The 14,985-nt window shown below is 30.7% G+C and overlaps 1 protein-coding gene across 3 annotated transcripts in view; it reads right to left on the reverse strand.

Annotated features, from left to right (window-relative positions):
* LOC138703710 (neprilysin-11-like) overlaps nucleotides 1-14,985 on the reverse strand; it is a 265,024-nt gene that overhangs the window by 80,305 nt on the left and 169,734 nt on the right. For 2 of the 3 annotated variants that reach the window (XM_069831833.1, XM_069831834.1), the window contains exon 3: nucleotides 740-792. In XM_069831833.1, coding sequence (XP_069687934.1) covers nucleotides 740-792 — 53 coding nt within the window. Of the gene's footprint in view, nucleotides 1-739; nucleotides 793-14,985 lie in introns of those variants that run through there. The other variant, XM_069831835.1, reaches the window with a different exon arrangement.

Genomic DNA, 14,985 nt, shown 5'->3' on the forward strand with positions numbered 1-14,985 from the left:
TTATCCCTATATCCCAGATGGCACTAAAATTCCCTAGAACTATGGATAAATCCCTGCGATTGGAAACACTGAATGAAACTGCTGAAAATTGTGTTTCACACAGTTCACAATGTCGCCATATTTGTATTATTAGCTGTATTCTATTAATGAAGTGAATGGCAAACTAGCTCAGTTGGCAGAGCACTGGTACGTTCAACCAGAGGTCCCGGGATCGATACCCAGCCCCGGAACAATTTTTCCCTTGAAATTATTCATATCTGCTTTACAGGGAGCTTCACCTGAAAGACTAGATTTGCATAATATATTCGTCACTGTGTACGTTAACAGAAAACCACAATTCCAAGTCACACAGAGATTGTGTGCACTCGATGTGGGTCTCTGGCGTTTCGTCAGCCCACGCGAGTTGTGTGGATATAAAGGGAAAGGTTGAGACGGTGTCGGGTGGAGTTCCCGGATAGCTCAGTTGGCAGAGCGCTGGTACGTTCAACCAGAGGTCCCGGGATCGATACCCGGCCCCGGAACAATTTTTCCCTTCAAATTATTCAAATCTGCTTTACAGGGTGCTTTACTTGAAAGACTAGATTTGCATAGATTATATATGTATCTTAAAAGCAAGGTGTGGTAAATTTAGCGCGGTAAATTCTTGTCAAGCCATTACACTACATCGTACATACCAATAATAAATACAAAAAATAAGTAAACTGCATAGTAAATCAAAGCAAAGATGATGAATACCCACCCGGTGGTGCCATCTGTGCGGCGGAGCGAGGCGGCAGTCTCGGGATCAGTCACCTGCAACAATGAACACGGCCTCCTATAATCGGGAACTTTCTCTGTTGCGGAGTGAAAGTCATACAACCACAACAATACATCGAATCAGGCGAGAAATTCACCATCACCACATCGACTTGGCACTGGACCATATCTTGAGCACTTAAATCTGTGAAGTCACCTTTGGGGTAAGTTTCGTGAGGCTGTTCCCACTTCTTTGTTTCCTTACCAATTCATACCCTTCGATCGTGTACACAGACTTTGCGCTATGCAAGTCACGTGACTGGTGAGAACAGCTCGTTATGAATGTTTCGTGCTGATTAAGTTTCTGAACAGACATACAGCAGCAAACGTCTGGCAGGGCTGTGTATAAAAATGTTTATTTTGTTTTTCCTACCAGATCATTTTCATGAATATCACAGCGTTTACAGCGTCGCGACATTACATAAATTATTGTCCAATAGGAAATCAGAATTCCATGACGTCACGACGCAGATCTTGAAGGGACGAAAGTTGAAATTGAGGTAACTTTTACCGCGCGACGTTACCGGAATGCGTATGTTTTTTGTTTATGATGGCGTCGTCTGCAACAAAATTGAATACTTTTCAGATGAGATGTTGATAGGATTGATTAAACGATACCCTGAATTATATAGTGTGAACGTTGTGTAATGTCATTAATTTCAAGAGGTTATTCTTCGAGATATTTCGAACAAAAAAGTTTAATACAATTTTGCTTGTTTTTGCTTCATTTTCGAGAAAAAAAATTATTTTATATGAAACATTTCATGGCGTATTTTGGGAAAGCCATTGAATTAACTTAATTCCCAATATGCTTAGTCAATTTAAGAGAGTAGTGTATTGTGATTAAAAAAAGTTTTTGTTGTTTAAATATGCAGAAATATGCTGACACTGTTTAAGAAAGATTGACAATGTCACCTTTAAGGACCTTACATAAGAATAAGTAATCGAGATCATGACGTCAGGCATTCAGGCTTCGACATTTAAAGTGCTCGCATTTTTTTTCATAGTTATACCCAGATTTATTAGACAGAAATCTGTACGAACATAATGAAATAAATTTCCTTGGAATATTTTCCAGTTTTGCAGAATAAGTACTAGAAATACTCATAAAATTCCAAACTGCAGATGCATATTCGAGTTTCGATTTCACTAATGTATAGTATAGTATAGTATAGTATAGTATAGTATAGTATAGTATAGTATAGTATAGTATAGTATTAAACGAGTGTCAGGTGTTGAAATAGTACATTATGCAACGAGCCTGTGATGAAGGTAATTAAGGAGCGAGTATGGATATTTATGAAACGAGCGCAAGCGAGTTTCATAATTTTCATACAAGCTTCTCAATTACCATTATAGGAGAGCTTCATACGACTTTTTATGCTCGACCGTATTTCTAACTTGATATTATTAATTTTCTTTGTATCTGACCTTGACCAATGTCCCGTATGTTGTGAGATGTTGGCAGACGCGAAAGTATTGATTTTTTCCGAGGAACAGATGTTCACATTGACCTTGCTAGGCCATAAGAACCTACAGAGATAACATTGAAATTAAATTAGACATTGAAAAACGAGATGACAAATTGAATTTATTTGAATATTATTTACAATTAACGCTAATTATTATAGTAACAGAACATAACCTTCTGCGACAGTATTGGATTTCCAGCCTCCGTGACTTTTCGCTAATTCTCTTTCGATTGCATATCCGAGAATAATCGATACTTGCGGTTTTATAACGGTAGAAAGCTGACCTGCCATTGGCTGAACAGTTGTAACCTGAGTCGTCATTGGCTGAAAGACCTGACCTTTAATGAGTAGGTGTACTTTAATGACATGCATTAAAGGTCTGCTACCAGGTGTATAATTACTAAATTTCGGCATGGTCGAGCATAAAAGAATAAGTAATTGACCGAATTATTCCTAACATTTTTATTGCATGATTATAAATATAATCAATGTGATTGTGAAAATATAATTTATAGTCAATTAGTACACCGAGGTCTCTAATACAATCTTTTCTGTTAATTAATACATTTTTTAGATGATAGCCTAGTTATATTTAAGTATAGAGATTTTCCTTGAAAATGATATTACGTACGTAAGGTTTGGATTCATTGATCATCATCGCGTTATCAACTGACCAATTGGTAATTGAATTAATGTCATCCTGAAGAAATTGACAGCATTAGCCTACCATTGATTTTTCGAAAAATTTTAAGATTGTCAGCGAATAGGCTAATAGATAGTCAGAAATTATTCTTTTGCAAATGTCGTTAATGAAGATTAAAAATAGAAGAGGTCCTAAATAATAATAATAATAATAATAATAATAATAATAATAATAATAATAATAATAATAATAACAATAATAACAATAACAACAATAACAATAATAATAACAATAATAACAATAACAATAACAATAATAATAATAACAATAATAATAACAACAATAATAATAACAACAATAATAACAATAACAACAATAACAATAACAATAATAATAATAACAATAATAACAATAACAATAATAACAATAACAATAATAACAATAATAATAATAACAATAATAATAACAATAATAATAACAATAATAACAATAATAATAATAATAACAATAACAATAATAATAACAATAACAATAATAACAATAACAATAATAATAATAACAATAATAACAATAACAATAATAATAACAATAACAACAATAACAATAACAACAATAACAATAACAACAATAACAATAACAATAATAATAACAATAACAATAACAATAACAATAACAATAACAATAACAATAATAATAATAATAATAATAATAATAATAATAATAATAATAATAATCCGGCGACGCTGATATAACCTCTGCAGTTGCGAGCGTCGTTAAATAAAAAAACATAACATAACATAATAATAATAACAATAATAATAATAACAATAATAATAACAACAATAACAATAACAACAATAACAATAACTACAATAATAATAATAACAACAATAATAATAACAATAATAATAACAATAATAACAATAATAATAAGAATAACAATAACAATAATAATAATAACAATAACAATAACAATAACAATAATAATAATAACAATAATAATAACAATAATAACAATAATAATAACAACAATAATAATAACAATAATAATAAGAATAAGAATAATAATAACAATAACAATAATAATAATAACAATAATAATAACAACAATAATAATAACAATAATAATAATAACAATAATAATAAGAATAATAATAATAATAATATCAATAACAATAACAATAATAATAATAGTAATAATAATAACAATAATAATAACAATAATAATAACAATAATAATAATATCAATAACAATAACAATAACAATAACAATAATAATAATAGTAATAATAATAAGAATAATAATAATAATAACAATAATAATAAGAATAATAATAATAGTAATAATAATAACAATAATAATAACAATAATAATAACAATAATAATAATATCAATAACAATAACAATAACAATAATAATAATAGTAATAATAATAAGAATAATAATAATAACAATAATAATAAGAATAATAATAATAACAATTACAATAACAATAACAACAATAATAATAATAATAGTAATAATAATAATAATAATAATAATAATAATAATAATAATAATAATAATTCTAGTTCAGTTTATAGTGACAGTAAAATGTAATATCAATGACAATGGATATGATTATAGTGGAAACAACAATAGCAACGTAGTAGCAGTACCATTAGTAGTATCTACTGTACATTAGTAGCAGTATCTGCTATTGCCTTTAAAGCGCTGCAAATGTAGGAAGATGAATGCCTGCTCGACAAACATGCACGCTCATGGCCTTTTTTTTTTTCCAGTTCGGTCTACCTTGCCATCTCCGGAATTCGATCCAAGGCTCTTCTCAATGCGAAAATGTTAACAAGTGAGAGTCGGGCGTCGCAAGATATACTAACAGTCGAGGGGCGTTGTATCGCAGACACTCCCCTAGCCGCTCATCTCCAGTTACTGTTTCAAGGGTGTACAAAGTTTCAGGGCCAGAACGTTCTATTCGACAACATGATTGTGAGAGTAACTGAAGAAGATTGCAGAAATTTACATGTCCGTTAATAGATCATAAAACAAGAACCGGTAAAAATATTCGCCTTGGTAACATGGCATTTTAAATCCAGAATTGAAATAGACCAGAAATAAAATCAAGTATAAATAAAAAAATTAAGTTTCATAAATGGTGCTATTAGGCCAAAATATTAAAATAACTTGTATCTACAATAATAGACTACATAAGGTAGGTGTCCCTGATATGGCCATGCTAAGGTTTGAGAATTTTTCTAGCCGCCATTTTGAAAAAATGTAAACCACTTTTTTCTTACTCGTTCTCAGTCTAATGGACTTTCTTAAAACAATTTCCTTTCCCCATAAAAATAGCTTTAATTGTCCAAAAAGTCCCAAATTCCAATAGTCTACCTACTGGCCATATCAGGAACATGTGCACATGATATGGCCATCCTTGTTCCATGTTCTACAAATCGTGATTGTTTTCAGTTTGATAGCGCAGTTGTGTTAAAATTAAATAATTTGGGTGTAAAATGAATAAATATGACACTTAATAATCTTTTTTATAATTCAAAAGTGTAGTCAAAACAGGTTTTTCCATCAAAAATTAAGTTGTTTTTCTTAAAATACAAAACTTTTGCGTAATCCCAGCTATAAGGCATGTAAATTTGTCAGGTGAAAAAATAAAAGTGAAATGAACTTGATATGGCCATGGTGCATTTGATATGGCCGTATCAGGAGCAGGTAAGCTTTCACGAAAATCGTTTGATTATGAACAACTCGTAAAAGATACGCCATCAACGACAACACCAATCAACAGAACATTAAAAACTGAATGGAGTACGATGGTTTTCATGAGACAAGTATTTGAAAAACATGCATAAAACAAAGGAGACTTACCAGAGAAAAATAAGAAGAGGTCACGTGAAAACCGCAAAACAGGCAACTGACGCCATATTGCTCAACCTGACTGGATGGAAAACGATCAAGTGACATACCAGGATGCCCTTTCACTGGATGCTGCTGTAATTTAACGGATTTTTTGGTTAACTAATTCACAATAAGGGGGGGGGGGTGGCCATATCAGGAACATGGCCGTAACAGGAGCACCCACCTTACTTGTGAGGCCTTAACAAAGGTGGAGACAGGAACTTCTTTGTGTCACAAATACGAACCTCTCATCACAAAGTGTTAGTTCTCGTATTCACCATCGTCGTCATTTACATTGTCCTGATTCTGATCCCATAACCTCTTCTGGTTCTTTGTGTCCTTGAATTGCTTTGCTTGTTTTGCCATAGTAATTTTGTATATAAACTCTTCTTTTAATTTAAGGTATACTCAGACCAGAGCATTTCTATAACATACCACGAATGAATACCTCTAACGGATTGAACCATCCTCTACAAAATGTAAGTTCTCTAACCATCACATTCCTCACTAATTCAATGGAAAACGATACCTTTCCTACGTCATTTATGTATTTTACGCTTTAAGAGAACTGAATTAAAATATATACGAGTTTATATTGTTGCGTGTATTTTACGCCCCAAACTTATCTTTGTAGAAAGTCGTAAGAAATTTGAAATTACACTTTTTTAGTCTACATTTTTAGAAGCATGTATCCCGTTTATCCTTAACACTCGTAATACTTAACGTGGATAAGCTTCCATTAATACTACATAATGCAAACTTATTTAGATACGATTAAATTAGCATGAAATAATTTTATTTTTATTCTTTACATGGTATATGTTAATTTTGTATTTAGGGGAGAGTCGGGTAGTATCGGACATCGGGTAATATCGGACAGTGCGTTTCTTTCATCTACCACCATATGGTAGTACCTGAATGACATGGTTACGTTTCTCTATGCGACATCACAGAAACGTAACCATGTCAATCAGATACTATCATCGTGTGGTAGATGAAAGAAACTCACTGTCCGATATTACCCGATGTCCGATACTACCCTACTCTCCCCTAATATATTTTTATTTATTTTTTTATTTTAGTAGGTTATTTTACGACGCTTTATCAACATCTTAGGTTATTTTGCGTCTGAATGAGAAGAAGGTGATAATGCCGGTGAAATGAGTCCGAGGTCCAGCACCTAAAGTTACCCAGCATTTTCTCATATTTGGATTGAGGGAAAACCCCTGAAAAAACCTCAACCAGGTAACTTGCCCCGACCGGGAATCGAACCCGGGCCACCTGGTTTCGCGCCCAGACGCGCTAACCGTTACTCCACAGGTGTGGACTATTTAATCTATATACCTAAGTTGAATAAGCTAAGTCGCGTCACTAGAGGTATGAACAATTGATGAATAGTTGTACAACATTGTACAACAGGTATTCTTGTCGTACTTTAATTTTTATTGTAATTGTAATTGTAAATTTAATATTAATTGTAATCTTATTGTTCATGTTATAGTTGTAATCCCCTGGTAGAGGGGCAGAGAAGGCCTGACGGCCTTATCTCTACCAGGTTAAATAAATAAATCTAAAAATCTAAAATCTAACATTTTGATTCTACGCCTTCGGTAGTTTTTGGAGAAAAAGGAGCACTTATGTGGTCAATTTATTCCAATTTATGTTTAATATTAAAAACATATTACAGAGTTCAGTCCTCGATACGTTCGATACCTCGATACTACAATATCAAGAGTGGTATCGAGAGTGGTCGTTTCTTTTAAGAAAAAAGACTCTACACTTTCCAGTTTTCAGAAAATTTTACGTATTTAGGTCTATTTATTCATTTAGCCATTAATAAATTGACTGATTTACTTACTTATGTAACTATTTATTTATGTACTTATTTACCTATTTATTCCTATATTTATTTACTTATTCACTCATTCATTTATTTATTTACCTATTCATAATAATTTATTTATTTATTCATATATTTATTTACTTATTCATTTACTTACTTATTTTATTAATTTAATTACTTATTCATTAATTTATTCACTTATGTATTTACTTATTTACTTATGTACCTACTTATTTACTTATGTACCTACTTATTTATTTACATACCTACTTATTTATTTGTATACCTAATTATTCATTTACTTATTTATCTGTTTATTTACTTATATATATCTATTTATTTACTCAGTCATGTATGTACTTGTTCATTTATTTATTTATTCATTCATTTATTTACTTACTCATTCATTTCTTTGCTCACTCAGTCATTTCTTTGCTCACTCATTCATTTATTTGCTTATTCATTCATTTATTTGCTTATTAATTTATTTATTCATTCATTTATTTACTTATGCATTGAATTATTTGCTTATTCACTTATTTCTTTGGTTATTCATTCATTTATTTGGTTATTCATTCATTTATTTGCTTACTCATTCATTTATTTGATTATTCATTAATTTATTTGGTTATTCATTCATTTATTTGGTTATTCATTCATTTATTTGGTTATTCATTCATTTATTTGCTTATTCGTTCATTTATTTGCTTATTCATTCATTTATTTGCTTATTCGTTCATTTATTTACTTATTCATTTACTTATTTATTCATTTGCTTATTGATTCATTTGCTTATTGATTCATTTACTCATTCATTCATTTATTTACTTATGCATTGAATTATTTGCTTATTCATTCATTTATTTGGTTATTCATTCATTTGTTTGCTTATTCATTCATTCATTCATTTGCTTATTCATTCATTTATTTACTTATTTATTTAATTATTTATTTAATTAGCTCATTTAATTATTTACTTATTTATTTCATTATTTACTTATTTAATTATTATTTACTTAATTAATTATTATTTACTTATTTATTTATGCACTTATTAGTTTACTTATTTATTTATGTACTTATTAATTTACTTATTTATTTACTTAGTTATTTATTTATTTTTACTCATTTATTTATGTATTTATTTATTTATTTATTATTTACTCATTTATGTATTTATTTCAACGATAGTTAGATTTCACTACATCACAGTTTATGGAATCGTCTTGCATTTTCCGCGTCCTACATACATTTTTATTTCCCACCATAAAAATTAGGTAATAAAATAGTTTTCATTCTTGACAAACCAAACATTTCAATAGCTTCAGTCAAGGGATTGAGAAATTCCCAGTAATGGCGTGTAAGATGAATTCCTAGGAAAGTTGACTTACTATTCTAAAAGGTTTAGTATTGCCACCGTCTACTCAGAATGGTTCCAGTCAGGACGCGTGAATGGACCACATATGTCTGACTAAAATCAGCAGCATCCGGTATTCAATACCTGAATTTTAAAAAAGACGTGACAAATGAGGCGCGATTATATTAATGAAGTGTTATAAACTGCAGAAGATCCACCGTCGCAAACTATTGCAATCGTTAAAGTACGGGACTGACCGAAAAAGATGGAGAAAACTGTAATACAGCATCATAATTCTCAAATAAACACACTTACTTTTAAAGTTGTAGTAGCGACTATCGGGTATCAAAGCTCTAAAACAGGTATTGATACAGAGCATTGAGTACCGGTAAATTGTGGTAGGCCTAGCGACTAATCTCTGATTTTATTATTTACATCAACTACGAACTTAAAAATGTACAGTACATGCTTAATTTATACACTTTTAGGGTTGTTATGTGTAAAATAATTATTTCATGCAAATCCGTACGAGAGCAGATTGATGAGATAGCCTATGATTAAGTTACAAAAGTCAGTCTAGCGATGACTCACTTCTGACCGTGAATTACTTCATACAAAAACGTGACGCATGCCCGCGGCGAGACCCACATTCACAGCCTCGCAAACCTGTAGCTGTTGATCCACATGATGCTCGTTGCATTAGCATGGTTCACAGCTGTGGAAGAGCACCACGTGCTAACACACGTTCACTTCTAGTACTCCGGATGCTTATAACAGTTTAAGATGCTACCACAGTCTAATATATACAGTCACGAAGCTCAATACATAGATAGTTGCAAACATAGATAGTTGCTCACCACCAGGATCGCTACTATCGCCTCATCACAGATTCTTTCCCTAGCAGACGATAAAATGTATTGCAGTTTCGATATCGTGTTCTTTTGAAAAAATTAAGACCTTCCTTCCACTATTGAAATATGAAATACATAAAGTTTATATATTATTTTCATAAAATATATATTATATTCTATAAATTCACCTTCCTGGATCTTTCGGAATAAGGATAACTCTAACCTATTTTCCTTACAATTTATAGTACTACAAACGTCTCCTTGTCCCATATTATTATTCAAATTATTGTATTTTAGGCATTTACAGTTATTACAGCCGATAACGAACATTTCACAGTTTACATAGCTTTTCACAAAAATGCGGAATATGGCACAGTCAGCCTCTCGATCTAGACCAGGCCGTAATGTTTGTTCGGGTTTTCTATTTCAGTGTATGGAGCTCAGTGAAATATTATATTATAACTTTATTGCGTATCATAGCTAAGTTTTATTTAGTGTAATGTGTCCATAAGTTCCGTTTACTTCTTGTTGCATAATATGTTGCAGAAATAATTACAAAACTGTGTTATTTTAATGTGAAGAGAATTTTACATGTTAACATAATCTGTTCTCGTCAACATTTTAAGTTTAGAATGGAAGCTATTTTGAGGTTTAATAAAAAAAGAATTTATATTGTGATTTCATTTTAGCACATCTACCATCCTTAATTTTAGACAAAACATTTACCATACCACTCCTATGAAATTAGTGTACGTACAATTGTGTTACTTCGTCTCTTAAGTAGTAGATAAATACAATAATTCAGTACTCAATTGTAGTAGGAATTAAAATACAGACATATTAATTATAATGTATGATTGCGAATTTAGGAATATAAGTTAAATATAGTGAACATAACCTATAATTTTCATATGAATGGCAAGGCATTGGAGATCACTAAATTTAGACGGAAAGTGGCAACTGGGACAGTAAACATAACCTATAATTTCAACATATCTAAATATTCGTGCGGTGCAACTGAAAATTATTGAAACGTGCATAAATGAATGTACAAGAATTTCGCAATATTTAATCGAAATAAAGGCAGGTATTACACATACGAACAACGTAATATTCACATCAAAAATAATATTACACCTTAACTCGCAAGGAATTATGTCTGAAGTGTCCCCTAATCATTATTTTAAATTTCATTAATGCAATTACACTACATTTGAGAGAAATATGTGTTACTCTTTATGCATTCCAATTAATTTATATGGGTGAAACGCCTCCCTTCGTGATCGGGTTAAGCGAGTCACATGGTCTGCCTTACGGCCTGTATTAGATCACGATGGCAGTGACACAGTCTATTGTTCCTAGTACACACAGCGCTCCAAGCGGCTAGCAAGTATCGCGAGAAATGCAACTCGTTGGCAAAAAATCATCCCACGCTTCGTGACTGTATATAGTAGACTGTGATGTTACAGTCTTTTCTCCTATAAATACCCCCAATAATAAAATTACATTCGTTTGTGACTGGCAAGTAAAATTATCGATCTATTCAAACTGTGACGATTAACTCGTAAGTCTTTATGTTACACATCTTGAACTGCAAGGCGTACTTATGTTTTTCATTATGACTGGCTACAAATATAGCAAGTCCTACTTTCATTTCCAGCACAGAAGTGAAGATTTACCTCACGTTTTCATGTCTCAATTACTTCAAGAATTGCTAACTAGGAAGTCAACATTTTTTTGTATGTTTGGTGTTGGTTAACAATGTTTTCAGAAGCGAAATGTTTGTGATTTTGTAATAGTAATAATAATAATAATAATAATAATAATAATAATAATAATAATAATAATAATAATAATAATAATAATAATAAAATAGCAAAAATAATAGCAATAAACTTAGAATTTGGTTATTTAACTACATGAACGAAAATTAGACATTAAGGGCCATATTCATAGACATTCTAAGCACGGGCTTTCGGTGGATGATCAGCGAACTAACGTTTTTCATATCCATAAGCCAGTGTTAGCGATATGATATGATATGATATGATATGATATGATATGATATGATATGATATGATATGATATGATATGATATGATATGATATGATATGATATGATATGATATGATATGATATGATATGATATGATATGATATGAATCCCGTACAAGTAATCACTCGATAGCCGGGGCTAGTTCAGCACGCTCGTAGCGCGGGCTAGCGAAATGTCTATGCATAGCACCCTGATAGAGTAACTACTTGGTTGCCCACGCTGTGGAGTAACGGTTAACACGTCTGACCGTGGAATGACCGGGTCCGGGTTCATATCCTGGTTGGGGCAAACTATCTGGTTGAAGTTTTTCCGTTTTTTTTTCAACCAATTGAAGCAGAATTGCTGGATAACTTTCGGCGTTTGACCTCGGACTTATTTCGCCTTCATTAATTCGCATATCATCATTATCATCATCCATACCATAGCCCGGGTTAAGTTCACGGTGCGGCGTGCTGTACTTGTACAAGAGCGCGGCCGTTCGGCTATCCAATCATTCACAGAATAGGAGTGGTACAGTGCAAGCCTTCGGGTCCCTCCTCCGCACAAGAGAAAAAAAAAAACTCTCCGGTTGTGCGATCAAAATTGTCCAAACTTTATGTCCAATGAAACTCAAAATTTTACAAAGTTCGGAGCTCAGAAAATACCATCGGATAGATTATAAGTGTCTTCTTAGTGGAAATCTTCCCCCTTCTTTGTAACATTAATAAAATAAGATATTTATGTATTTTCCAACTTATATAAAATAACATAAATAGGCCTAATTATAAATATTGTAACTAAGAATAGCTTCAAATATAAACGATTTATTTTGCTTATAAATATATTGGACTGATGCAAAAATTCGTAGCGTTTTTTCATTGTGACAAAAGTTTTTATCTGAAATGAATAGATGAATGAATGAATGAATGAACGAAAGCTCGAACGCGCAAAATAAATAAATAAATAAATAAATAAATAAATAAATAAATAAATAAATAAATAAATATAAATAAGTAAATAAGTAAGTAAATAAATAAATAAATAAATAAATAAATAAATAAATAAATAAGTAAGTAAATAAATAAATAAGTAAATAAATAAATAAATAAGTAAATAAGTAAGTAAATAAATAAGTAAGTAAGTAAACAAGTAAGTAAGTAAATAAATAAATAAATAACTAAATAAATACATAACTAAATAAATATATAAATAAATAAATACATAAATGAACAAATGAATGAATAAACAAATAAATAACTAACAAATAAATAAACCAATAAATAAACAAACAAATGAATAAACAACTAAATAAATGAATAAACAACTAAATAAATGAATAAACAACTAAATAAATGAATAAACAACTAAATAAATGAATAAACAACTAAATAAACAAATAAATAACTGAATAAATAAATACATAACTGAATAAATAAATACATAACTGAATAAATAAATACATAACTAAATAAATAAATACATAAATAAGTAAATAAATAAATAAAAAACTAAATAAATGAATAAATAACTAAATAAATGAATACTTAACTAAATAAATAAATATATAAATAAATACATAAATGAATGAATGAATAAATAAATACATAAATGAATGAATAAATAAATATATAAATAAATACATAAATGAATGAATAAATAAATGAATAAATAAATAAACAAACAAATAAATAAATAAACAAATCAATAAATAAACAAATAAATAAACAAACAAACAAATGAATAAACAACTAAATAAATAAACAAATAAATAAATAACTGAATGAATAAATACATAAATAAATAAATACATAACTAATTAAACAAATAAATAAATACATAAAAAAGTAAATAATTAAATAAATAAATAAACAAACAATTGATTATAATTCCTTGAACTTCGGTTCCAATAGGAAACACGTTCATGATTATACTACCGACAACTAATTACGCATTGAATCAATTTGTAGCTGTTTCAAGATATTAAGTGGCCAGCGGCTAAGTGAGAAACAACATTCAAGCACTTCTTGTTAATGTAAAAGAGAAAAGGTAATCTATTTGTATGTATTTATTCTCTTTTTTTTCGGACCAGACTTCCTTCTTTATATTTTTCTTGGCTAGATATGAATCCAAAGAAAACTGTACCATTTTGGATATGAAGGGAGAAGTTTACAACTAATTAAATTATTAGTATTCACTATATACAGACAGAGACAGCGAAAAGTTGCCGTACTATGCAGGAGACGTCGGGGAACAGCAATCCATCGCTCGACTCACCGGTAAGCTGTGCAGCAGCACTTGAATGTGGTTTTCATTTTCTATGTGAGCACTCCCAATAAATTTTGGTTGGTGATTGATGAGTGACTGATGACTGGTGTTAGTGACAGTGGTCATAGTGATGATAAGGGCTAGGATTTTGGTGAAATTGCATCTTTTTTCTAGTAAGCCAGAAACATAACCGCTTCAGTATTTATGTGTTATGTGATAAACTGAGTGTTGTAAGACATATTTGTTAGGGCATTTTTTTTCCATTGTTTGCCTGTTTCAACCCATAACAGCATCTTTTGTGTTATTCGGACATTTTTGAGGCATTTTCATTTAATTTTGGCCGCAAATCCCCATTATTAATATAAAATAATGTTTATTTCCTTTGATATTTTGTCTACATATTTTGTCCACTAATACCCTTTATCTTTTACTTTGTTATTTAACGACGCTGTACCAACTACGAGGTTATTTAGCTTCGATGGAGTTGGTGATAGTGATATGATATTTGGCGAGATGAGGCAGAGGATTCGCCATAGATTACCTGACATTTGCTTACGGTTGGAAAAAACCTCGGAAAAAACCCAACCAGATAATCAGCCCAAGCAGGAATCGAACCCGCGCCCGAGCGCAACTCCGGATCGGCAAGCAAGCGCCTTAACCGACCGAGCTACGCCGGTGGCTAATATCCATGATTTTGTACAATATTTTAATCGTTTTCTACACAAATAATGCCCTTTTAACGTAATACGCTCCATGTAATGGATCATCCAACCATCCCTTCAATATAGACTCCTCTATACTTGCTAATTCCGTATGAG

The sequence above is a fragment of the Periplaneta americana genome, chromosome 7, assembly GCF_040183065.1.
Source record: "Periplaneta americana isolate PAMFEO1 chromosome 7, P.americana_PAMFEO1_priV1, whole genome shotgun sequence".
Classification (NCBI taxonomy): Eukaryota; Metazoa; Arthropoda; class Insecta; order Blattodea; family Blattidae; genus Periplaneta; species Periplaneta americana.